Source organism: Cygnus olor, chromosome 21, assembly GCF_009769625.2.
Source record: "Cygnus olor isolate bCygOlo1 chromosome 21, bCygOlo1.pri.v2, whole genome shotgun sequence".
Lineage (NCBI taxonomy): Eukaryota > Metazoa > Chordata > Aves > Anseriformes > Anatidae > Cygnus > Cygnus olor.
Window position 1 is genome coordinate 4,483,203 of NC_049189.1, and position 26,950 is coordinate 4,510,152.

Below are 26,950 nucleotides of genomic sequence, written 5' to 3' on the forward strand. Positions count from 1 at the left end.
TGTTATGCTGCAGAACAGTGCTTTTCCCAAAAATTGACAGTATTTGACATGGTTTCTGCAAGCTGGCTCTGAGGCATCTTTCGTGACTGAGATAGAGGGTTCCCCCTGGCCCCACAAAGGATCTGCTTTTCTATCAGTAGATTTTTAATCAGTCTTAAAAAACTTGTTCCCTTTTTGCTCTTTTTTTTTGCCCTTACAGATGATTTCCCTGCTTCAGACCTGGCCAGAGCTGCCTGTCCTGAATGCCTTGGAGCTGCTGGATTTTAGCTTCCCTGACCGTTATGTTGGCTCCTTTGCTATCAACTCATTAAAGAAGCTGACGTAAGTGTTCAGCGCTAGGGGATGTGGAGCCCCTTTCTACATGTGTTTAGGGTTGCTAATAAGGACCGTGAATAAGGCCAACAGCCCTTTCTGTACTGTTTTTGTAACTACACTCGTTGCAGTAAAGATGAGGTGGTCTTTTATTTTGCCTTTCTGTCCACAGGGATCACGAATTGTTCCAATATCTGCTGCAGCTTGTCCAGGTGCTCAAGTATGAATCCTACTTAGACTGTGAATTAACCAAGTTCTTGCTGGATAGGGCATTATCCAACCGTAAGATAGGCCACTTCCTGTTCTGGCATCTCAGGTAAGAACAAATGTTTTAGGCTTTTGCTCAGTAGTAAAGTGAGACGAGCATTTACTGGATTCCTCATTGCACTGCGAAATAAAATAGCAAGCATGTCTGTATGTGTGGATGCCAGGGAATTTATGTAAAGGCTATTAGCTGGCCTTTACCTAAGTGTCTTTCACCAGAGCATGAATGGGATTTTCTTCTTGTGGTTACAAATCCTCAGGAACTGCTGCTTTTTACTTGAGAGACTGCATGAGGTTTATTCAATGAGGATGTGACATTTTTTGGTTGGTTTGGGATTGTTTTGTTTGTTTGTTTTCCCAGGTGGCAGGGAAGGGAGGAGTTTTGTTTGGATTAGGCTCTGTTTTCACAACTTATATCTACATGCCTGGAGTTGAAATTTACTTTGGACATCCCTGGCTACCTGCCAGCTCCGAGCCATAGGCTCTGACCTGTCCTTACTCCTCAGCTAATCTTTTCAAAGGAGTGGTTAACCTTTTAGTCATTGAGAAAGCTGTCTCACCACTTCAAGCAATACTTTTTCCACAGCACCTTCTGGGGAGGGTGTGTTTTTTTTTGTTGTTTTGTTTTGTTTTTCTCTCCACACTTTTTGCTGGCATGAATGGGAGAATTAGTCACTTGCTGTGGTGAGTCAGTTTTGCTTTAACCTCCCTGTTTCCTCTAGGTCAGAAATGCATGTCCCTGCAGTTGCCTTGAGGTTTGGCTTGATCCTGGAAGCATATTGCAGAGGCAGCACCCATCATATAAAAGTTTTGATGAAACAGGTAAAAATTGCTTTTAGCCATAAGGTTGACATCCCTCTTGCTTGGAGCTTGGTCTCAGCTGTTAGTTTTTTCAACTTAAAGTTATCAGTAATACAAAAAGAGCCTTGCAACTGCTATATTGTTTTTGGCATATCCTATTATGAGCCTGGAGTTCCCCCATCACATGCGACTTTGCTCATCTCTTACTCACCCGTACGTATCCCAGACTACAAGATGTGTCTAGAATGGTTTGACATGTTCAGACTGCTGTTATTAGATGAGTTGAATGAATTGTCATCTAGTAGGCATTGCTCAAAATTCTCTGCCCGATTTGGAGCAGTGAAGTCTTTCCTTCAGTTGCCATGTGGAGGTAATCCTGGTCATTGCCCACTCTTTAAAATTCTTTTTTATTATTTGTCAAGGCTCACTGCAACCGCTTCAGAAGTGCATACATGAAGTCAGAGCTAAGACGTGCCCACAAACAAGTGCTTCTTCTGTTTGCAAGCTGAAGCGGTGCTTTTGCATAACCAGACCTCCCCAACAGCCTTACAGGGCAGGGGCTATAGGACTCATCCTCATGTCTTCTAGCCAGTGCACTTCATGCCTTCTTCTGGTGCTTGATGCTGTGCATCATCCCTGATATTTAGGACAGCAATCATTACCTTGCAATACATTTATGCCCAGCAGAATATCCGTAACTGATTATAGATGTCCTTAAGCAGACAGTACGGAATTCATTTTGTTGTAATGTGTGAACTGCTACAAGTTGAGGAGAATGTAATCAATACAAGCAATGTTTGCATTGCACAGTGGATTTTTGTAGTTTTTAACCTTTCTCCAGGTACTTCCTATTTGTTAACCCTATTTTGTGTCTCCATTTCTTTGCAGGGAGAAGCACTCAACAAGATGAAAGCTCTGAATGACTTTGTTAAAGTGAGTTCTCAGAAGGCCACCAAGCCTCAAACCAAAGAGATGATGCATGTGTGCATGAAGCAGGAAACTTATCTTGAAGCACTTTCCCACCTCCAGTCTCCCCTGAATCCCAGCATTATCCTCGCTGAAGTTTGGTAAGCAAGATAGCTGCATCTCTTCCTCCCTTTGTGCTGCAGGTTTTGCTCAGCAGGAGAGCCAGGTTTGTGGTTACTCTGAGGCCCTCTTTGCTCATGGATGGCACATGGTCATTAACAATGCTGGGTGCTGTTGAATTTGCAGCTTAGATGGATGCTTTTTTTAACAGGTAGAAACACTGATGGTAGTATTTTTATTTCCCCTAGTGTGGATCAGTGCACCTTTATGGACTCCAAAATGAAACCTTTATGGATTGTTTTTAATAATGAAGAGACAGGTGGAGTGGGTATCATTTTTAAAAATGGAGATGGTAAGTCTTTAAAGGATGTGCTTTCATAGGCGTAATAGTCTTACATATTTATTGTGGTGAATGGGCCTAAAAATGGACCATTAAGATTTTTTGTCAATAAGGACCATCAGTGTGTTTGAGGTTTTGGACAGTAAGCTGGAGATGTAGTGAACTCTCCTCTGTATTTCATAAAACTTTAACAAAGTAGTACCAATTATTTATAGCTGGATATCCTTGCAAAGTAAAATGTGAGGTCTGGAAATGCTACATCAGTCCTTGTAGGGTCAGAGTTGTTCCTGCTCAGTTGTGTCAGGGAGATGTTTTCTAGTTAAGTACTATGTTGTCTGCTATGGGAAGAGCTTTGGCAAAGTGAAGTAGCATTTATCTCCATTAGATACCTTAACTCAGACCTGATTATACTGCAATACTTTACAATATTCCTGAACTACTGAACGTTGCTCTGTGATGATGTTCTCTGCTAGCAAGACGTAGCAAGTGACAAACATGGCAAGGGCCCCTCTAGCAACCTTCTGCAGGGGCAGAGCAAGTTCAACTGCAAAAGAACAAGAGCGGAAAATGGGAGGCACTCACAACCCTTTCTTCCTTTGTAATGCTGTGTAGATCTTCGTCAGGACATGCTGACTCTGCAGATGATCCAGCTGATGGATGTTCTGTGGAAGCAGGAGGGCCTGGACCTGAGGTGAGTAACATGCTCCCTGTTGGCCTGCTGCAGTGGTAGATCAGGCATGGTGAGAGTGTTTTACCTGCAAGCTTGTTTTGTCTCTGCCACGTCTGTCCAGTATTCTGTGAACAGCTAGTCAGGTTTTATGGTGCTGAGGGTAGAAATGCAACAAGAGGTGGGAGAAAGAACTGGGACGTCAGAGACTCCCAACTAAATGAACTGTGAAGGAGAAGGGATGCAGGCAGTTCTATTTTAAGTAACACTCTGCAGCTGTTCCCACAGAGCAAGGTTTAAGGAAAGAAGTATGAGGACTGTAATACAGTCCAGGAGCAGAGGCTGTGGAAATTCACTGATAGCAAGCAGGTGTTGATGATGTATGTTGTTACTGGACCTGAAGTTCAGGGCTGCTGCTAGAAACAGAACTGCACAGCTGTTAAGTTAGGATGTAAGTGGTATTGGGCTTAAATCAGGCTCTTTCACCAATTTCCCATTAAGCCTTAGTTATGCTGCATCTGTGTCGCTGGGAGGCTATCTGTACCAAACCAGTGCTTGGTAGTTGGCTTAGATACCCTCCAGTTGGAAGATGCTCTGTCTTCTGTGCACCCCAGCTGCAACCTGCCCTTAGCACATCTGAAGCACTATAAGGTGAAGGTCGGTAGGCCCTTAGGAATATTTCTGCTGGCTCAACCCCCTGAAGAACTGTGGGATGTTCCTTAATTCCAAACATAAAACACGGGCAGAAAGTACTGTTGGAATTTCCTCTACCAGTATGCTTTTGATATGGGAGACAACGGAAAGCTTTAAAGTCAAGACACCCCACTTGTGGGCAATATTTCAGCGGAAGGGTTTCTTTCATCTCTGCAGGATGACCCCTTATGGCTGCCTCTCCACAGGAGACAAAACTGGGCTGATAGAAGTAGTCATGCATTCAGATACCATTGCTAACATCCAGCTGAACAAGAGCAACATGGTGGCCACTGCAGCCTTCAACAAGGATGCACTGCTCAACTGGCTAAAATCCAAGAACCCAGGGTAAGTGGGCTTGACTTTTACTCCGTGGTGCTTTACTGCTTTTTTTTTCCCCCTTTCAGTTACATGTATTTCCAAGCTGTCCTGCAATAGCCATGGCTGCTCCACAGCATAGCGCACTAGAAGGCATTATAGGGATCTTGAACAGAAATGGAGGCATTTGGGTTACTGTTTGCAAGCTTTTTTGACCTTCAGTAGCTTAAGGTAGCACTTGTCACAGGTTGGATCCAAAGCTTGGCCTTCCCCTTAGTCCTGTTACTTTCTTGAGTAAGTAGTGAGTGTGGTAAGAGCTGGAAAAGGGGTGGAAAGAGCAATGCCAAAACTGGAAGGTGAAAGAAGAAAACAGCAAAGCAGCTGTGCAGCTTGGGGGTTTAGCAGGCACAGAAATAGAAAGCAGAAAATATCAGCCCTACCCTGCTCAAACTCCGAAGGTGCTAGCAGGAATCATTCAAGAACCCCAGGTGGTGTTTTGGATCTGTGGAGACCTAGAAATGAGTTAATACCAAGTCATTTTAGTTGAGACTGTGGACAGAATCTTACCCAGGCCTTTCCAGTTATGGACAGTTTTTACTGCAGCTGGTTTTTGTGAAGTGAGGATGGGCATACAGACTCTGGAGTACGCTACAGAAGGTGCAATTCAGGCACATAATTCCCTTACTTTCTCCTGCACGTCTGCATGGGGGAAGCTATAACAACAGCCTTCCCTGCTGTGAAGTACTGGTGTTCAAAGTAAAATTTCATTTCAATCTTTTTCTTACCCTCTTTAGTGACGCATTAGAACAAGCTATAGAAGAGTTCACTCTCTCCTGTGCTGGCTACTGCGTGGCAACATACGTGCTGGGGATAGGTGACCGGCACAGCGATAACATCATGATCCGGGAAACTGGCCAGGTAAGGGGCTATGCTGCTGCTGGAGAGGGGCACGAATTCTACTTAGCAATGGACAGAAACATCCCAGTGCAGTCTTACTGCTAAGGAATGTATCGCCCCTTCCAGTAGAGGCAGACTGGACAACCAGTCTCAATAGCTTCTATCACTGAGAGGGTAAATACAGTCTTATAATTTGAATGCGCTTCTGGAAGTGTCAGCAGCCGCCAATGTAATATCTTATCAGGCTGCTGTTAATACCCACTTTGAAATCACAGTGGAACAATTCTTACATCTCAGACCTAAAACTGTCTGCAGATCCAAACCTGAGCACTGTACTTACCAGTCTGAAGACTTACTTGGCTTCAGCAGAATTACAAATCGCTTGTAGTTGCTAGATAAGATCCTCAGTTACTTGCCCAAGATGATATTTTTATAGTCTTTCTCCTAGATTTTTTTCTTAAACAGTTGCATATGGTCAGTGTGGTTTTAATTTCACCTGTACCAATTCCTTTACTTCTCTAGTGTACAAGAATAGTTATTAGCGTTTATATTATCTTTGAAATACAAAGGACAAAACTAGAAAAAAAAAAGAAAATACTTTTTCTAGTAGAGCACAGACTAAATTACAGTAGTAATATTCTGATAGAGGGGAAAGTATAAGCTGTGTCTCTTGTTTAATTGTGAATTCTACAATGCCTGAACAACCTTGTGCTAGCCACTGCAAGGTTAGTCTCCTACAGATCCAGCCAAGTCAGCTAGTTAGTGGTTGAAAGTAAGAAATTAGCTGCTGACATTTGAGACTCCTGGCAACAGTTTGCCTGCCTGTATTGTTTCTTTGTAACATCCCCCATCTCTACATCTTATTCCCCTAAATCCAAGCAGTCATGGTCATAAAAACTTACTAGCGCCTTTGTTCTGGGATCATTGCAGGGACAGAGCCACCACGTCATTCTCTAACTAACTAGGCACTAACCTTTCTCCCTGGGCTGTGATTAGCAGCAGCTCTTATCTAGGATTGCTTCTTCTCACCATATAAAAAACAAGTGTTGGGGAGGAAGCCTACAAAGCTGTTTCTGCAGAGTAGGGGCCACTTAGCTGTTTGTCCACCTGGGGGAGCTGATGCCCTGCGGTATGCAGCCGTGGGTTTTGTATATGCTCTGGGGTTTACAGCAGCTCTGTAAAATCGCCATAATGCACAAGGTTTGGCACGTGAGCTTCCTTCCCGTCATTGTACCGGTGATGAAACAACTTCACTGTACTTTGTATTTTAAAAAAAAAAAAGTGGCTGTGGTGGAAAGCTTTACCTGAACAAATAATGTTTTGTAGCAGGAGGACGTCTTATTTCCACAGTCTGGGACTGCAGACTGCACTGGTGGGGTAAGACACCAGCCCATCATAGTTAGTTGTCTTTCTGCTCTTCCTAGTGACACCCTAATGCTTTTAAAATGTATTTCCAGCTACACCAAGTACGAAAGAGCTAAGTACCTTTTCTGTGCTCTCCCACCTCCAATTACACTGGAGGCTATCTTGGCAAGTAAATATTTCCTCTTTCCCCAAAGGAAAACAGTCCCCAATGGAACAGGTCAGTTTTTTCCCTTCCAAAATCCTATCGTCAGTATCTTTTGAATACAGTAACCATGAAGAGAGGTTGGCTAAAAGAAGTACTATTCTGAAAACAATTTTTTCCTTATTTCCAGCTGTTCCATATTGATTTTGGTCACTTTTTGGGGAACTTCAAAACCAAATTTGGTATTAATAGAGAACGAGTTCCTTTCATCTTAACATATGACTTCGTGCATGTCATCCAACAAGGAAAAACTAACAACAATGAGAAGTTTGAAAGGTAAGTGTTAGCAGTTAAGTGTTAGACTTCAGCTTTTTAAGCTCTGAATTTTCACAATTTATTTCTAGCAGTGGTACGTAGCCTATAGCTGTTAAATCCATCAGTGCAGGCAGAGCACGCAGGCTCGAGCGTGACCCCTTGCCCTTTGCCTAGACCAGATGGCTCTGAACTGGCTTTTTAAAGTGACCAAGTATGTGAGAAGTCAGCCACTTACCTTGTAGCTGTCAAATCTCATTGCACAAAATAAGAGACTGTAGCACTTGAATCTGCAACTGTTGTAGTCTGTGGTCCCTTGTCCAGGTTCTTGGACTCAGGTTTGTGGCTGTGGGGAGTACATCCCTGGACTAGATAATCCAATGCAATCAGATATTCCTAGCTCTTGCTAAATGGAGAGCTGAGGAATTTACAAACATTAGCTAGTCCATTTGAATATATACAAACAAGGTAAAGCAAATAAATAATGTTTTAGACAAGGTGAAATGACATGCTAGTCATCAATGCAGACAGTAGGCCTCAGACTAATACCTAGTCTTGCTTTATAAAATAGCGTATCTTGCAGTCTTCAATGCATTGCCTCACCTTCCTTTCTGAATAGATTCAGAGGTTATTGTGAAAAAGCCTATATGATTCTGAGGCGCCATGGTCTTCTCTTCTTGCACTTGTTTGCACTGATGAAAGCTGCTGGCCTGCCAGAACTCAGCTGCTCTAAAGACATTCAGTATCTAAAGGTAAGAAAAGCAGAGCCTGGATACGGTTGAAAATGAATACCTGATCGTGTAGTTTTGTGAGGAGTTGTAGGTCACAGTGGAAGTTTCTTTGAAGCAACTGAACTGCAAAAACCGTGAGTAAATGTCCAATGCTTACGTGCAGGTGTCAGAAATACAAGGTACTGGTGCTCAGGGAAGAATTTCATCAGATTCTTCAGCACAAAGGCAATAGGTACCTGGTAGAACCAGCTTGCAGGCTAAGACCACAGAGAACTCTTTTGGTGGAGTATCACTTCTTGTTCTCAACTTGCCTCTTACATTATAACAACCTAGCTTTTGTCCATTTGAAAGACAGTTGCTTTGTACAAGAATACTAAAAAAAAATCTAATGCTTCCCTAATTCCAAAAGCTAAGAGTAGGATGCCTCTATTTATCAGAATGAAAAAATGTGCAGCTATAGTAACCATTCAAAACAATTATTTGGATACTTGTTCCCTACACAGTGCTCCTTTCAGTAGAGTAATTTCTGAGCAAGTAAATATTTTAGCAGTTTAGCCATTAATTGTTCAGTTGCCCTTTCAGTAAGACTACACTGATTTCTGCCTCTTACCTTCAGGATTCCCTAGCTCTCGGCAAAACGGACGAGGAGGCACTAAAGCACTTCAGACTAAAGTTTAATGAAGCCCTGCGAGAGAGCTGGAAAACCAAAGTGAACTGGCTAGCACACAACGTATCCAAAGATAACAGACAGTAGAGCAACTGAGTCAGGCTGCACACTTGCTCCGAGAGAATGTAATGCCACTTGCACTGAATCCAGCCATTGTAGACTGTTTTATAAAGACTGATGAATGTTGCTGTGTTCAAGATTCCTCACCTGCATTCCCGGAGGTCACACTTTTCTGCATGACTGAAGATTGTTGGACTGTCGTCAGCTGCCTAATCATGCCTGCTCTAGATCTTTGGGGGACAAGGGGCAGGCATGAGGCAATAAAATTACTGCACACAGTGAAAGGTAGGTAGATGTACTGTATCCTTAAGAACTTGTTAAGCTTCAAATACATCTTCTAATGGAAGAGTTCAGGCTGTCGTAACATCCTTTAAAGTCATTAAGTGGGCTAACGTGTCTATTTTCTTGACAATTCAGCTGAACACTGAAAAGCTACTATCCTATAGCTCTTATATTATAGCTGTTCTTGTAGGCCCCTACCATTACAGCTCAGAGGCTTTAACTCACTACGTGATCACTCCTTCTAGCCTGTTTCAGTGTGCAGCAAGGTAGGTCAGTCTAAATCACCTCTGAAACCTACTTGGGTGAATTGTTTTACTCTGCAGTGTGACAGGGAAAAATATCCATACTATTGTTTTACTATCTCTCTGCTTCAGAAGCCAAAGTGTTCTGAAATGGAACTGGAGTCCACCTATTGCTGTCTAAAAGCTAATGCCACAAGAACAGGCGTGGGTCAGCCTAATGTGGGTTAGGTACATTTGTTTGCTTTCCTAAATCAGACTTCAGTTCAACCTCAAGTCGCTCCTGGATTTCTGTGTTTTTTCTGTTTTTAAGCCTGAAAACATTAAGATTGCATTTTTAAAATTGGCAAGTAATTGGTTGCTACATGTACCTCCTGTTGGGGTACATTAGAGCTAGTTTGCCACCCGGCTTCCCTCTACTGCATGCATGCAGGGCGCTGGCCTACACCTACGTTAATCACTAGGATACAACACTGTAATCCAGTGTCAGCTGGGACAGATGGCACCATTCTGTGCTTAAGTTATTTGGCCAGTCTGCCTTCCTGTGTAACGATAGAGAAGTGCCAGATGAGCGGGTTTAACACTGAAAAATTACTTACAATAAGTTGCATCTCAATTCATCTTACAAATTTGTTCTTTGTTCTTTTCCAACATACATCCTGCTCTCAACTAAGGTACATGACTTTTTGTCTGTTATTAGAGCTGGGGTGCAAAGACTCTGTCTGCACGGGGTGGTGCAGCCAAAGAGCAAGGTGCAGCCGTCTGTGCTGGTACCTACAGCTGGACAAACTGTTCCAGCCTTCTCCTGCTCTCACTGCTGCCTACGTCTCTTTCCCAAGTGGAATCTCCTCTCCCACAAGGTGCTGTTGTTAATCATGTATTTCTACTCCTGTGTCATATTTTTGTTTCCAGCTAGCGTCCTCACCTGGTGGGCAGTTCTGAGCACTGGTGTTGCAAAGGGACAGATGAACAAGAGCCACTGCTGTCCCTCTGTGCCTCACATGAGCACAGTGAGGTGCATCAAGCAGGCTGCAGCCTATGGGTCATGCTGGAAGATAAGTGAAGTAGTCTGGTTAGTATCTGCTTCCTTTAGCAGTTCCCTGAGGTGCTTTCTTTCCATTTCCCTGTGTTCTCCACAATATCATGTTCCTATGAAGGTGCTATCATTCCTACCTGTTAAGGAATGACAAAGTCATTCCATTTTCAAGACATCACTAAAGCTGAATCAGATCTTTGATTGTATGCCCTTAACTAGGTTTAACAATGCTAGATGATCTTTCAAGGTCCCTTCCAATCCCTAACATTCTGTGATTCTGTGAAATACAGGCATTTCATATTGTGTTTCCTAAGTGACAAGAAATCCAAGTACTGTCAAACAATGGTCTACTCTCATATAAATTTAGTTTCCATGCCTGGTTTGAATTATTTTGCCTAAAACTTACACAAAAACAGCCAGTTTCAGACAGAGTCTGAATTGAACTGTTTATTCTTAGTAGATCTTCCCCGTTATGGGGTAAATTTGATTCATTATTGTTTTTGCATCCAGCATCTAGGTACAACTCATTCTTGACTTTTAGCTCTTTTTAAAACCAGGTACTCCTAGTACTTCAAAACAAACAAAATGCTTCCAGGTAATGCTAAGTCCATTGTTTTTTAAAAAGCACAAGTTCAAACATATTTTTCATAAGCTGCATAACTAATTTAATACTTCCTTAAAGTAACTTCTACCTCTGTAGAAAGTACAAGTAGATATTATGATGTTTAGTATGCATGAAACAACTTTAATTAAAAAAAACCACCTTTCTTCATTGCTTTTATATACAAACAGATGATACCAGATGATTGATTAAATGTAACATTGTGGCTCATTTAAATTGTTTTACGGACTTAAGGTTTCTTTTCATGCTATGAAGTCTATTCTATACTGTTATATATATATATATATATATATATATATGTGTGTGGTATAAACCAGGTTGCTTCTCATACAGCACCTGTTTCCAGAAGCAGCAGTTACACAGCAGACAACTGCTTTTAACTTGACACGATCCTCACTGATCCCCGTTTATTACACCTTTCAAATGATGCTGTATGTAACTGAGATTTGGCAGAACATTTCAAGATAGAATGGTATGTGCCCTTGTAATTGACCCAAACTATTTATTACACAACCCTCTCTAACAGTTTTTCAGCATATTAAGTAATATTGAAAGCTTGTTTGCAGCTACAAAAAGCAACTGTTGTGCTGTACTTTCTCTATGTTACAGACCCTAGTTAGTTAGCTAGAACCTAAAGCCAGGCTTTGTATCAGCCCATAGCTATGCATTTGACTTAGAACACTAGGAAATCAACATTGGATAAATGCGTACAAACTGACCTGACCCTATCTTGACTGGAGACAACACTCTAGAACTGCTGCTGCTTCTGGAGATTAGACTAAAAGAAACTTCAAATGGCCTTTGACTTGTTCTCTGTGAAAGGAATACTGCCATACAGTATAAATTGCTTTCACTGATGTGGTTCCCAAGTGTAGTATATTCCTCACTGTTTTCTTGAACTGAACAGCAGTCAGTGGTCTCAGGTTTCAAACTAAATCTTAAAGCAGTGGATCTATATTTGTAAATATAGTATTACAAAGCTGAACTGTTTAACAAATTATGAGAGTAATCCATCTGACATGTTTTTAGCTAATATTTTAAGTATTATAAGGATACTTTTCCTTTTCAGTGCCAGATTGTATAGCCTCTTGCTTCACAGGCTAAAAGGGTTTTAGGTGTCACAAACTAGCAGTAGGGATACGCTCATCTCTCTTACACCCACTTAAAAAATTCAAGTATCTTAAGGACTTGGACAAACGCAAACATTTCCACGGGGCAGCAGATTACGTGTCACATGCTCTATTACAACTGACAGCGAGCCTGTGCTTTCACAGGCACATTTTTCATTAGGCCACATCCAAGTTGAGATGCGCTGCAATCACAATGGAAGGGAACATGCTAAAAATCTGTAAATGTACATGCAATTCTTTTACATTGCCATCAACTGAAAATCCAGGATCCCATCTGTCATACTGTAGAAAGGCAGTCTTACCTAGCAGGTTCCTTGGTCACTCTTAGGTACTCTGTTCGCAGGCTTGCAGCAGTTCATACCTGTTTTTACAGAAGTACAAAGCAGCAGTGGCTCATGTCATCTGTCCTTCAATCGTACAAGTGCAATAAAACAAAGCTGTATCAACATAAACTGCTAGAACTGAGCAATTCCAAAGGTGTTTCTCAATTCAGCACAGTTTTAGGTAGGTTTTGTAGTCTAGAAAGTTGACTTACCTACAAGTAAGAATGTCCATGAGTCAGTGAGTGGACTTCCTCCCTTGTACTCCACTAGAATAGCATCTTTAATGAAATTCCGATGGCTGTATTGGGTCAGCAAAGAGGCTTTTGTCTCAAATTGACAAAACAGCAGCTCACCTGATACTTCCCAGCAAGTTGAATTGTACCGAGGATTAAAACTTAAAGTTACTTTGAAAAATGTTACATTTCACTGTAAATAAGTAACTTCTGATTTTATAAATATGCTCAAAGTGATACCCCTTTCTACTTGTATTTATTTAGAGATGTTTTTGTGATTTTTTTTTTTAACTGTACAAACAGACTGTGCTTATTCTGTTGCCTTTGAAAAAAGTATTTTTTTAAGTCAAACTATGGTTCTGTAACAAGAGAATGTTTACATGTTTAACTTTTCAGTTGTTTTTGGTACATGTTTTGTACGTCAAAAAATAAAAAAAAAGATTAAATTGTACACCACGATACCCCAGTCCTTCTGTGCTTCAAAGATCAATGAAAATAAAACTGGACTCTACTACTAGGCAAACTAACACACAGTTAATATAACTTGACCCAACTTCATTCTGTTCATTAAGAAATAAATGCAAACAATCTTTAGAACCAGAAATTTATTGTAGCTTATAGACTTTCCAAACTGACCTGTTACCAATATACACATCTGAAAGTTATACCCACAGTGGCTACAAACTGCATCAGGACGTTTACAACCTTTCAGTATTACCATTAAGTCATGATCAGTTTTAGTCTAAAATACAGCAGCTACAGTGACAGTATATGGAAAGATAAGTCTTCTACACATTAACACAGGACAACTGTCAGACATAAGTTAAAAGTTTCCCAGTTTACTTAAAACTAGCAGTTATATTACCACATAAGTAGTCAAAACCATTTCCCCATTTTAGAAATCTAAAATTTTACATTAAAAAAAAAAACAAAAAAATGGTAAGCTAGTTGTGTGGGTTCTCTCCCCTGCTTCCAGGTCCATCTATTATTGTAAAAGGCACTCCACAGAGTCAAGTGTTACCACCAGATAAAACCCACCATTAGATCCCATTACACACATCAGGAGGCAAGATGTGCACTAGGTGAGAATAGGTCTGCTCTGAAAAATCAAAACTATAGAACACATTTGGATCAATCTTTATCTTTTTTTAAATTATGACCCTTTTTCTCCCACTCCTTTCCCACCTTTTGGCTTGCTTGTTGCTCCTCTAGTAGGCTTATCCAGTGCAACATTTCCCTGCTGTGTACTGTCAGCCATTAACCAACCTGCTATGACATGCATGGTCTGTGCATCTAGAACACAGGCAGATTACATACAAGATCAAAAACTGAAACTTTGCTTACCGTGCTGAGGAGCGAATGGAGTCCTAGTTTCCTGTTACAAGCAAAACAAGTTACTCTTTAATCCACCTCCAAACATAAAATAATCAAGTAAGCAGATATTCATTATTCAAGGCTCTGCATAGGACAAATAAAGTTAAATGAATAAGACCTGCCTTACGAAAAAACTAGCACTCTCCACCATGGGGTCATAACTTACTTTTCGTACCTTTCAGTCAGTTCTTTAAAAAAGTCCTTTGCAATTCCAAGTTAGAACTTTGATCGGAACCAACCAAAATTAGCCATGACTTGGAATAATATTAATGTGATTCCCAAGGTTTTCTGGTTGGATAATTTATGCTATAGTTTCACCAGCAGGAAAACACAATTACTAAGTGTAAACAAAGGCTTAATACACCAACAGTCCAAGTTACTGTACAAGGAGCTACAGGGAATGAGCAGGAGTGTGGTTAATAGAAATGGTATCAGCTATGCCCCAAACCCTCCCATTCCCAAATGTGAAAAACTGAACAGTCAAATAAACTAAAAACCTATCTATGTAGACTGGTAGCCAAGGTGCGCAGGTACACAGGTCTCAGGCTTTCCAGCTTCAGTTACCAATGTAACAATCAATCAACTAAACAATCTGTCCTGCCAGCAAGATGAACAGACCATCACTGTACTACAGGCAGCCTCGCTGTAATTAGTAGGTGCTGTGGCAGCACACCACAGCACCAGCACACTCATTTGTCCACCATCCAAGTAGTGTTTTTCTCCCAATAACTTAAACAGCCCTTATGCTAAAACTTTACCGGAAAAAATAAAATAAAATAAAATAAACCCAACAAACTGTATTAGGCAGGGCAGTTGGGCAGCTGAACCTCTGCACAGGTTCCAAAGAGCCTTTACAGTTTCTCACAAGCTTATCTGTTCCCTCTGCAAAAACAAAGGATTGGAGGAAAAAAAGAAAAACAAAAAAGAAAAACCAGAGTGGGGCATGAGTGAACAAGGCAGTCAAGGCCAATGACACTGTTTTACTGAAACATCTACACTAGAAAACTGTGCCAGTGCTCCTGCTGCAGTAGTATGAGACTTGTATTACTTCATGCTTCATGATTTTTTTACTTTAGCATGTTTTATACCCCAATCCCTGTTTTCACTACCACAAATGACATAATTACATAATTCCAATATATTTACAAAATATTAAAAAGTCTGTTAATCTTCTACATATTAACCTCATTCTGCCACTTTACACATGCACTAATTTGGGAAAAAAATTAAAAGAAATCAACAGGCTGAAATGATCAGCTTTACCCTTTGTCAACAAGCAATCTTTGTATCTTTCAGAAAGACAAAAAGGAACAAAGCCATATTTGTTTCACAGAGCAAAAAAAGTTCAGAAATTCATGTGCAATGGCTACAGATCTGCAGAGTCACTTAGCTGAGATGACATGAAGAAAAAGTGCAAGGTGGTTCCTCACATAGTGTAAAAAAATCCAGTCACTGAGGCATGGCTGAGGGAAAAGAGGTGCTAACTACAATTCTAGAAACAGCATCAGGAACTAGCCGACATAACACAAACACTGGGATGTGTGTTGGTTGAATCTACTGGCCAGAATTATTTTTTTTTTTTTAAACACCATGAATCCTTGGGAACAATGGAGTGTATTACAGTGGAGTCTTCTAGAGCAGAAAGAAAGACAAAGGGAACAGCTAGAATCAATAACTGAGGGTAGAGTCATCCCATTCCAGCTGTTGCTGTCTATTAACATTCTGTTGGTCCTCCTCCTGCTCTCCTTCCTCTTCCTCACTACTTTCAGACTCTGCACTAGTGATGTCATCTTCTTCTCCATCTTCACTTTCTTCCTCCTCTTCCTCCTCCTCTTCTTCACTGCTGTGTTGATCCTCATAAGTCTGTTAAGATAGAAATCGGCTGTTGATATCATACTAGCCAAAATTCCCTTTATTCTTTCGGATTGGGCACAAAGTACTCTTATTGAGAAAGAGCTATTAATTCATTACTGTTTTCAGAAGTTCAGCAGTAATCAGGCAACCAGAAAGCAAAGCTTAAGCTCTCATTAAAACAGCTCTTCTTGTTTTGTAACATTTCTATCAATCCTGTCACTCCAAACAAACTAATTCATAAGTATGGTCCAGTACTTCAAATTCTACTGGAAAAAGAACTTTCAGTAAGATTACACAAATAACATTAAGGTTGCAAATCTTGTTTCTGATTTTCCAAAATTTCAGACATTAAACACAGCAGACAGAAACATCCTAAATACAGACAATGTTTCAACAATAAATTTTTGCAACTTTGGGAAAAAAGCTGATTGTCATAAAGGTAGTGTGCAGCATGATAAACACCAGTGTTAAACACTGATCTGTGAAACCTGATTCAAGTGATTCTTGCCCAATTACGTATCACAAAGCTACAGCCCATGCAAGATCCCAAATGTAACTGCTCTTGGGATATGTCACTTTTGGGCATCTATTAAAAACTCAGTGTCTGTTCTCTCTGTGTTCTACGGTTGTTTTTGCTCTACTACTCTGTCTGTGTACAGTCATACTGGTTACAGCTGGAAGAGGGATTTTTTTGTGCAGTGCCGAGACACCACTCTGATTTACCTCCATAGGGTTCACAGTGATGGTCAAAGCAGAGTCATCCCAGTCCATCTCATTTTCCTTTCCAGTGTCCTGGTCACGCATCGTTCTCTGATGTGCAGCTCGGATTCGGAACACTCCCAGAATAATCATAAAAACCAGGAAACTCACACAAACTACAATCACAACAGTGGCTGTGCTTGGAACAACTGCAACAGGAAAATAAAAGGAGTTTCTTAGACGATACTAATAAACAACTTTTATGTAAAGCTAATAACTAATCCTCTGTTCCCATCACCTGCAAGAGGGAAATGGCATTATACGAATATTGTAGGTAGCTACACAGAGGCAGTTTGTATAAGGCCACTAAAAAAGTCAGTGGGAGAACCAGAAACAAAACTTAATTCCTAAGTATAATTACATCAATCTGAAGGTCTGACAAGACATGGAAAGCAGATTCTACCACACAGACTCCTCTCTAATACGCTTACTTTCCTTCCTCTCACATCCTACCCCCACGTCAAATTTATGTAATTAAAATAGAAAAGGCAGATACCACGACTCATCAAGGGAATAACACTGCAATTCTTTCCTTGTGCCATTCACAAGAAATATTGTCCCAGTTCCTCACAGCCCTTTATCTAGGTCTTATAGTCCCTGCCAAGAACAGTACACCTTCTGTTTTCCAATGCATGCACACCAGCAGAGAGTTTCCCTGCTGGCAGGAAAAGATATTTCATAGATCTACAGCAATGTGCTCCTCCTTGTTCGGGCAACAGCAGAATGGGATCAAGATGCTGCTTAAATTTATTAGTCCAACACATTGGGTTAACCGGCAAAAAAAATCTTGGGTGCAGCAAGAAGCCTCTGTGACAATTTAACAACAGAAAAAATCAGTTGAACTTCAGCGACTGAGAATTCTTACCTGAAAATGGATGAGGGTTAGCTAGGTTGTGACCAGAGAGATCAACAAACGTATGATGCACTGGATGAACAAACTGTGGTTGCGCAGCTATGTGATTAGCGTGTTCAATGGGGTTAGCTGTGTGGATAACATTCACCTAGGTACAAAAGGAAAATTGTTAAACCCCAGAAATACAAGAGTTTACCTCTCAAGAGACAGAAATAAAAAAAAAAAGGAAAAAAAAACACAACACAATTTCCCACAGTAAGCATCCCATTCTCATTCAACATAGCAATGGTTTGTCTCTGGGGACAATCATCCCAACCAGCAATTCCTCCTATGTTATAGTTTCTTGTCACATAACCTTTCACTTCTCCATCTTTCTAATCTGTGTTAGTTAATCTGGCGAGTTTTTGTACAGACACCAGTATTTCAGAATAAAACGGGTAAAGCCGGTTCGTTATCAAAATTGGTAGCTAGCCATTTTAATCCTGACAAAACAGTATATAAAAAGGTATGACATATTAATTACACTTCTTCATTCCCTTCTTTTCTTACTCTGCTGTTTATCTTCAGCTAACAGCAAAGACAAAATCCATATTGCAGACCAAAGGTTAAGAAAAAATTGTTCTTTACAGTTTAACCCAAGCTTAGCATAGCTGGCATTTAAGTACAACTGCAAGCTCACCCTCACAAAGAGTTTTTCATGCTTCCTTGCCAAACAAGCAGAGCTAAATATACCTCTCCTGTGGCAGAACACTGTGATATAGGTTACCTGAGCAGCTGCACAACAGGAAGAGAGCAAGTTCAGTACAGAAAAAGGAAAGCGTTTGCTTTTAATAGTTTGGTAAGATCCCAACTCAAGCTCACAGAATTTCCTCAGGAAACAAAATCACATTACTTAGTTAAAAAAAAATCTATTCTGCAACACAAGAGGCTCTGCAACCTTTCTCCCTAGTCCCTAATATCCACCCAACTAGTGGTAAATACAACTGTTACCTTTAGTGTCAACCCTTCTGATCAGCTTTAAAACGTAGAAATTCAAACTTATAGATAAAAGATGCAGACGTACGTGACAGTTCCACTCAATTAAAATGACTTCATGTTCCAGCAGCTGAAATTTTAGTATCTACTATGTCACCTTCTGCTGTACTTCCATATATTTGATATAAGCATACCGAGTAATAATTAACCTGTATTCTACTGCAGAAGAAATGCAATTTTAGCCCATCTAGGCTTTTACATCAGTGCTTAGTATCAGTCAGTGTTTTAGGGATCACACAAGCAAAACACTAAAGGGCCCAGCAAGTTCATTTGCAGAATCCTGTAAGTTTTACATGAAAGCTACTCAAGCCCCTGGTCAGTATAGCACCACTATTAGCAGTTCAATCACTTTTTTTTTTTGTTAAATTTATATGCTGTCTTTCTAATTCAATGCTTTTGCCTTCACAATTCCATTAGCCATACCATTTCTGCTACTACACAAGTTTCACCTCTGTTTAAGCACCCTTATTTAAATATACAATTGAGAACAGACATATGAAATACTGCCTAAGATGTGCAAGTTTACTAATATTTACAGAAAAAAAATCAATTATTGATCAATAATCCATCAGCTGAGGCACCAGCTATAACCCACCTACCCTTCCAGACTTGATAACCTCCCAGAGTGATCAGAATAGCTTACATACCTCCACTTTAAATTCATTGCTGACATAGCGCCCGTTAAGCTCTGAACAAACTAATTTGAACTTTCTGTCAAAGAGAGAAACAGTGTGCCAGTTTCTGTAGCGTATCAAATGCAAAACTTCCTCATAACTAGCCATAGTATCCACCCCTGTGGAGAGAAACAAGTAAAACAATTACTTTGTAAAAGACTAGGGCAACATCATATACTCCGCAAACTTCACTCCTTTTCTTTAAGCAAGTTTTCTGGGCTGATAGATTTTCTGTCAGCAGAATAAAAAGTAACACCATTATGACAGACATGCACACATGTGGCTTTACTAAAATTTTGTGTGTTTACTTTGTGATAAAATCCTAGACCCACATTATCTTTAAAGGCGTCTTTCCTTCTGCATATGTAATATGTTTTTGAATATGACACAGAAAGGAATGACGCATGTGTCAAGGCACCAGGTTATCTGTGCAAGAAGCAAGCCTCTTCTAGGGGGCAGAGTGTACTTCATTTCCACAGTTGAAAAGTGACTTGCAATTCAGGACACAAGAGGAGAATAGAAAGGAGGTTCTAAAACAATGTATTTTCTAGAACCACAGATTTCCACAGAATATAGTGGGAACACCTCAGAGCCTGAAATTCTAGTCAAAAATCAAAATACTTGGAGTAAGGTGTTATCAAGCTCTCCTTATCACTGATTTCAGACCCTTCAGACCCAGTTGCATGAGCAGAAGTACTAAGTCCTACCTGTGATGATCATGCCAAGGTTAGAACTACTCATCTCAATGCCCTTCTGCTGTAATCGTGTCATGTCAATCTCCAGGCTTTCTTGTTCCTGATTTAGTTCCTCTCCCACCACAGTCACCTCACATGTATCCAGGTTATGCATGATCTCTTCAGATACCAAAGACTCTTGAACTAAGAAGTAAAGGAAAGTCCAGAGAGATAAGCAGAAACAAAGGTGAAGTAGACAAGAGCCCAAGAACCATAAAATATCCCACGCAAATGGAACTCTTCTTACAAATCAGATTTTAAGACCTGGGTCTGAAGTAAAGAGACCAAGGATTCAAGATAATGATAAAACAATCAATCTTTTGGGATTGTTTACACGAAGATAATGGCCTAGACTTACTACCATTTCCAGGCAAATTTCTGTTAGCCCAGAGCAAAGTACCTATACAACTGATATACATCTTCTTTTCCCCTACTAGATTCTGTATCATGAGAGAAATCCATGCCTCTTTGCAAAAGAAAGATCCTCCAATGTGATCACTGAATGGAGTAAGGGTAACAGTCTTAACCAGAAATTATGTTACCTGTAGGATCTTCATCTCCATCTCCCTCGGGCTCCACCTCCCGTGTAATGGTGCTTATTATGCGAAGCTCAGGAAAGAGGGAAATACCCTCTGAACTTTCAAACTCTGAAGCAGACCGGGCAAAATGGTTGATGCCACTAAGGCTGATTTTTGGTTCCTCTGGCTGCAAGACCATCACATATCCCTCCACAGAAGGAATGGAGACGCAGGCCTCTTCATTGAAACATCTATGAGATAGAGAAGCGGTTTTGCAGTCTAGGTGGCTATTTGAGAGGGAGCCACAATTACGCAGAGTAATTGCCTTATAAATTAAAAAAGCTCTGTTTCAGACCCAAGAGTCTTAGATAAATTCATCAACTGCTTTGGAAGAATTTCCCAGCAAGGGAACAACCTTACAATTACTTTTTACTTACATTTAACATTTTGCCCCATTTTCTCTGCTATGACTAACAGCCACAGATAACAACTTTAATAAAGCCTATGATACTGGTGGTTCCTCACTGTGTACCCTTGCAACAATAAATTTCCTATCTTACACATTCCTTACTACAGGCTCAGGAAGAAAACAGCAATATTCAGAACAGATGCCACATTCTGATGTAACACTTACATACAGCAAGACTTTTTTGTGTATCACAACTGAGATACATGAACATTTTTCCAGGCTTCACTACCATAATACACAGACACATTATTTCAGCGCTAGAACATACTTGACAGCACTGGTGATTTTAAGCCTCCGGATTCCAGGTGTTGGGAATTGGCGAGAATTCAGATAGGAAATGTGTTGCATGGCCTTATCAACCCTGTCAATATCATCCCCTTCTAAGGTCAGTGTTGACTGACTTGGGTTCATGTGGATCTGAAATAACAGGGAAAAATAATAAAAAAAGAATAAAAATAGTAACATCATCAGGTAACCAAAACGAGAAGTACAGCACTGCTTAGCAAGGTAAATGCTATGATAACATCTGTATTCAAAGCAATGAGGCCGTTATTTACTGGCCTTGTGCTTCACAGTTTAATTTCCCTATTCACTTCCTTATTCCAGTCAAATATGCTTAGTATTTGGTTCTTCAAGAAGAAATCTAGACACTTATCGTAGTTCTGATGTGAAGTAACATGAAGGAGAAACAACTAATATAAAAGAGAAATTTATGTTTGTTCTTACAACCCTGCTATTAAAAAATAAGACATAGAAGTTAGGTTAATTCTACTAAGATGCTTGTTAAGAATCTCTATCTTTTAAGACAATCTGGTATAGCTGGTAAAACAAAGAGGCTTTCAAATATGGAATTTTTCCTCCAAAGGAGAGAACACAGTAACTTTCATTCTTAAACTCCACTATACCCATACCTATACTAGAAAGATTTGCTAGTTTTCATGCAGTTTTAATGCAAGATGTCACAACAGGTAAGTTTGTTTTATCTAGAACACCTCTACGAGCAAAACTTGCATCTATTATCAGCAGAGTAATATACATGCTTCCATTTATTTATAGGCAACTTTACCTTCACGCCTTTGCCAATACCATCAGCTATTTGCAAATCCAGTCCTTCTTTGCAGGTATATAGGCAATCTATCACCTTCTTGTTTTCCAGTTTACCAGAACGAATCATCAAACCTGCCAGATTGCCTCGGAAGAACTGAGCCATGCGGAGTTCACCACCTTCATAAAGGAAGAAAGGAAAAATCTTAAACATCTTGATTTTATTTATTTTACCTTTTTCTCTTGTAAAACAACAAAGATGCTTTGTGGCTCCACAATATATTATAGACATGCAGGTTAGTTTTCATCCGTTCCGGGTGTTAACCTTGTGATTACGTTCAAGCATAAAGAAAGAATTAAGCAGTTCACCATGCATATGGCCTCCAAAACAGGAAGGTGTGGCCATCCTGAACTGTGAAACTAAGGCTACTATTTCCATAAAAAAAAGTATCTTATGCCCATACAGCGAGGTGGTGTTCTTCAGAAATGAAAGACAAAACCAGTGAGATGAACAGAATCCTGAATCCTCGCAATGAGTTAACAGCTTCTCTACAAAACCAGCAGTCTATCAGGATAGAAGACAACAGCATCAATCATCTAGATGTTAGCTACCTAAATCTAAGCCAATCATTTCACGCTCTCTTTACACTCAAATAAGAGAAATAAACTTCACAAAGTGATCCAGCTCTTCCTGTAAAAGACATCTAAGAGTTAACTGGTCCCCTCTAAAAGTGCATACTTCTCCACATGGACAGAAGTGAGGAGTTTTAAACTCAAGTAATTTGTTTTTTAGACATTTGAGTTAGGCCTGATGAATTACAACCCAGTGATTTTTTGAAGATGACACCAAACGATCACCTAGTGAGCTTATTAATGGGGGCCAGAAAACACCTGCTGGAAATTTGTATTTCAAGGTCATCACTTAATAAGCTAACAGATTCTAATAAACATATCTAAGCGTGTTTTAAAGATTCTACATGATGAAGGATCCCTGACGTAACTCGATACAAGTTTTCAGTAGTTAATTGTCCGTTATAAATGATATAATTTCCAATTTAGACTTGTACGGTTCCAGAATCTAGCCCCTGGATTCTGTTACATCCTTGTCAAACTAAAACACAATGCACAGCTCAAAACCTCTTCTCAATCTTATGTAGACCATTTCAGAAATTCTTAAACTACACAGAACAAGTACATAACTTGAACATACTTTTAGAAATATACGCTTATTTCATTGTCCCAACTCAAGACACAAAATCCACTGAGCTATCAACTATAAATGTTTGAGAAAATAAAACCCTGTAGCCAACCAGGAATACCTGGGAGCCAAAGCCTTTATATCTATTCACTAGCTTGAACTTTGTATCATTTTTTCATCAAATGAGTATCCAACCCACTGTAGGCTACAGCCTGTCTTTGAGTTAAATATGAGCAACCTGATCTAAATATGAAACCGCTTCTCCTTTGAGTGGAGAGCAGGACCATCCAACTTCCAGAGGTCCTTTCCAACCTACTGAATGATTCTGTGCTATGCATACATACATATATGTACATATGCTTTTATACACACATATAGGATGAAGTATTTTTATGTCTTAACCAAACTGGACAAAAGAGATCATAGCCAATATTTTGCACCAGCAACTTATTTTACACCACTTCACTGCAATCACAATGGTTGCAAATTTGTACATGGATGTGCAATTGGGTGCAACAAAAAAAAAATAAGAGAAAAAAAAAATCAGTTGGTGAAGCTCTGGAAATAGAGGCACAATGAAGAAACAAGCCTAGCAGAGGATTATGTGAAGGTCAATGGCCCGAATGCAATGCCTGCATTTCATGCTGCGTGTGAGATGAAGCAATGTCTTGGCTTAAAAATGAAAACAGTAGGGAAAAAACTCCAGCAACCTGCAGAGGTCTCGGGCACAGTTTCATTGTCATTTTCATTTTCTGTATATTCTGTAGAAAAGCAAGACAAAGAATAGGACAATAGGGAAGGGACCAGGTTGTTACCATTTGTCAAATTCTCTCTTAGGTCACAGAAAATAGATACCACTACTTCCCCCCAAAACCATGCTTATACTCCACCCAGCTTCTCAAGGATTATGAGTTCTCTGAAAACTGCAATTCAGGGAAGAAGCATTACTAAGCTATTACAAGAATAAACATTCATGACAAGACAAATCTGAAGAGCCCCATAACACAAGACACAGTAAAAATGGTCACAATGGAGAACACTAACTACAAACACCCAGTCTCACACAAACCACTATTAGTAATGAGAGGCAGGTCCATCAGCTGGCTTATTTTTTCACCTCTCCCTAAAGGAGAAATTAAGGTAAGATCCAGCCTGTACCAGTAGATCACCTGATGGTATTGAATGTTAATCAAAAGAAGCTATTAGTGACACAAATTTCTTATCATAATAATAGTAACATATGTATCAAGTAATCAATTTGTCAGATGGAAGTGTGTTAAATAAGAAAAAAAAGAAAAACAGCTTTTAATCTAGTTTAAGAAACTTATTGTTGTTTTTTTTTTTTTCAAAAATCACAGAATCTCTCCCTCCTTTGGCATAACTGTTTTTCCTTCTGTGCTCTAATTGCCTAAAAATCAGATCTTGGTAGAAATTTTAAAAAGGTAGCCCCTCAAGCTCTTGTATTGCAGACTTTTAATGCTCCTATTTCAGTATGCTGTTATAAAAAAGTAAATTAACATCACAAGAAATTAAAGAATCATATAATGTTGCTAATGTGAAAGCACACAAGTTTGTAGACTAAATGCTTTTGTTCGGATATAGAGCATATACAGAAGCCATTACACCATTTATATGCTCATCTGGAACAGTTTCCAAGCTGCAATTTCTTGAAAACCAGCCAGTATAGCTTCCCTTTGAACTAAAATAGATAGCTAGAAAGTCACAGACAGAATATGAGATGAATAATGGAGAAAATAATTAATTGACTCAAAGAGATAACAGAATGAATTTTAACACAAAAATAAGAAATGCTGAAAGACAAAGAACTTCCCACAAAATAGTAAGTTTGACAGAGAGGGTATTTTGGTAATTTAACCTTCATTCATACTTCGAAGCCTTAAAACTCAAAGAGAGAAGAGACATCATGACAAAAAAACTGTTAATTTGACATAAATTTCCCCAAACTTCCCATTTGTCTTTCATTCACAAGCTAATTCTATGCATTATTGCAGACTGCAACTACAGTCCACATTCCGAACTACAATAAAGCATGAATGATTTAGCACTGTTCTCTCTGTGACCCAAAAGATCAGCTTTTTATCACCTAGGAGGTAATTAAATCAGTGAGCAAAACATTTCAGTTCAGGACTGTAAAGCAAGAGCTTTGTTACAGAAATCTCTGGTACCAACGTACTTTGATTAGCCAATGTTCCATGTTCAGATGCTTTCTTTTTTTTTTTCCCCCCCCCACAAGCTTTGAAGAATAGTTTCATAAGTATTAGAGAATATGAAACAGCATTTTACAGCTTGCAGAATATTGTGTTTTAACCGTAGTCTGCATATAATAAAGCAGATGCAGATGCTTTCTACATTTATTTCTGTAAGCAGAAATGGTAAAATACCTGAGACATCATCACTGTGTTGCTTAGCTGGTCTGCTGACCATATTTCAATTTATGAGAACACTTATAAAATAGGACTTTCAACCTACTTGAAATTAGCGTTCTACATAGTAATCTGAAGTATAAGATGTACTCTTACAACTGTTATTAAAATTAAGTCATCTATATTCTCAGTTACCACAGAAAGCCCTTTGATGGAATACTGCTTGGTCAATAGCCCTGTATTTCATACACACCTGCAGCCAATAAGCAAAAAAAAAAAATCACAGAAAAAATGGCTAAGAGAAGAAATATGTGATATTAGTTAGGACCAAAAATAATCTGCATAAGACATAACAAGTCATCTTCAATGCATTAAAAAGATTAGGTATGTACTACTAGGCTAACCACAAAGATTTTGTTTAAAAAAATAAAAGTTAAATAAATGTCTTAACAACTGTAAATAGTCACCTTGCCAACATGCTCCAACTACTAGCTGAGTTTCTATTTTGGAAGGATGAAGTGGATAATCTTCAGTCACTGGGAAAGGATCATAGGAAACACCATCTACATAAAGAGTTACCGCAGGAAATTCAACGTTGAGGACATAATGATGCCATTCTTTGTCACACACCTGAACAAAAAAGTTTTAAAAATTGCTTTAATCTTTAAAAAAAACATTGCATTTGAATAACTGGATCTGATGCATGTTTTGCATATATATATACATATATGTAGACATACTGACAAACTATAAGTTTGTATAGACATACTTTATGTTTCACACATATGGAACAACAGAAAAAAGCAAAGCAACCACAGGTTTATAAATAGTTTCTTTTCTTCTATAGCCAATATAGGAAGCTGCGTGTATTTCCATTCCTTCAATTTTTATAGGATCTAAATATTAACCACTTATTTAAATTAAAAAAATATATATCCACATGTTATCATTTATAAATACTGTCATAATACAACATTACTTGACAAAGGATTTGTTTTTTGCTGAGAGGGACTGGTTAGAGAAACGTGACCATTTTGAATATAACAAAGCTTTCCACAACATAATTATTTATATGGAAAGTCAGTTACTTTTTGGAAAGCAATAATCTTTCCCCAAAGATATATATGGACATTTTACCACTAAAGCTGTATACGTTGCCCTGTATAGAAAATACTAGGATACAGTGAGCTATGTTAGAATGTAACTCTGGTCAAGTAACTGACCAGATCCAGTGGGCTGGAAAAGCACACAAAATATTTAGTCCCTCCCATTTCACTCTTCACAATCATAAATTGGGTTCTATAAAGCTTGGTATGAGGAGTCTGGAATTGCAAAAAGTATTTATTAATAATTATATTATCAAGGAGTTTAGGCTCCAGTGTTTTTCACTGCATTCTAACACCTTACCAACTGTCCCTTCCAAACTTACTTGGTTCAGTTTCCAATGAAATTCAGCAGGCTTGTACGTTTTTTCCTCTGAAGGATCTTGGCGGAAGAGGAAAACCAGTCGGCAGTTGTGTACGTACAGTGCATAGTGGTGTCGGTTCATATCTGCACAAGAGGTACAATTAGTATTACACTTTTCTGTAAGCATCAA

General features: G+C 39.3%; 2 protein-coding genes across 17 annotated transcripts in view; one reads left to right on the forward strand and one right to left on the reverse strand.

Moving 5' to 3' along the window:
• The window catches only part of PIK3CD (phosphatidylinositol-4,5-bisphosphate 3-kinase catalytic subunit delta), a 47,276-nt gene extending 34,493 nt beyond the window's left edge, over positions 1 to 12,783 (forward strand). For 9 of the 13 annotated variants that reach the window (XM_040533460.1, XM_040533459.1, XM_040533461.1 and 6 more), the window contains 11 exons: positions 200 to 321; positions 485 to 628; positions 1,299 to 1,398; positions 2,266 to 2,444; positions 2,652 to 2,755; positions 3,356 to 3,434; positions 4,281 to 4,448; positions 5,213 to 5,336; positions 7,013 to 7,158; positions 7,754 to 7,886; positions 8,482 to 12,783. In XM_040533460.1, the coding sequence (XP_040389394.1) occupies positions 200 to 321; positions 485 to 628; positions 1,299 to 1,398; positions 2,266 to 2,444; positions 2,652 to 2,755; positions 3,356 to 3,434; positions 4,281 to 4,448; positions 5,213 to 5,336; positions 7,013 to 7,158; positions 7,754 to 7,886; positions 8,482 to 8,619 (1,437 nt within the window). In that variant the 3' untranslated portion in view covers positions 8,620 to 12,783. Of the gene's footprint in view, positions 1 to 199; positions 322 to 484; positions 629 to 1,298; positions 1,399 to 2,265; positions 2,445 to 2,651; positions 2,756 to 3,355; positions 3,435 to 4,280; positions 4,449 to 5,212; positions 5,337 to 7,012; positions 7,159 to 7,753; positions 7,887 to 8,481 lie in introns of those variants that run through there. The other 4 variants (XR_005814114.1, XR_005814112.1, XR_005814113.1 and 1 more) reach the window with 2 other exon arrangements.
• Positions 12,784 to 13,047: 264 nt separating this feature from the next.
• CLSTN1 (calsyntenin 1) overlaps positions 13,048 to 26,950 on the reverse strand; it is a 38,925-nt gene continuing 25,022 nt past the window's right edge. For 2 of the 4 annotated variants that reach the window (XM_040533468.1, XM_040533469.1), the window contains 11 exons: positions 26,783 to 26,904; positions 25,821 to 25,983; positions 23,680 to 23,730; positions 21,794 to 21,951; positions 20,996 to 21,144; positions 20,283 to 20,509; positions 19,714 to 19,884; positions 18,980 to 19,125; positions 17,310 to 17,445; positions 16,409 to 16,593; positions 13,048 to 15,694 (listed from right to left, as the gene is read on the reverse strand). In XM_040533468.1, coding sequence (XP_040389402.1) covers positions 15,500 to 15,694; positions 16,409 to 16,593; positions 17,310 to 17,445; positions 18,980 to 19,125; positions 19,714 to 19,884; positions 20,283 to 20,509; positions 20,996 to 21,144; positions 21,794 to 21,951; positions 23,680 to 23,730; positions 25,821 to 25,983; positions 26,783 to 26,904 — 1,703 coding nt within the window. In that variant the 3' untranslated portion in view covers positions 13,048 to 15,499. The remainder of the gene's footprint in view (positions 15,695 to 16,408; positions 16,594 to 17,309; positions 17,446 to 18,979; positions 19,126 to 19,713; positions 19,885 to 20,282; positions 20,510 to 20,995; positions 21,145 to 21,793; positions 21,952 to 23,679; positions 23,731 to 25,820; positions 25,984 to 26,782; positions 26,905 to 26,950) is intronic. The other 2 variants (XM_040533471.1, XM_040533470.1) reach the window with 1 other exon arrangement.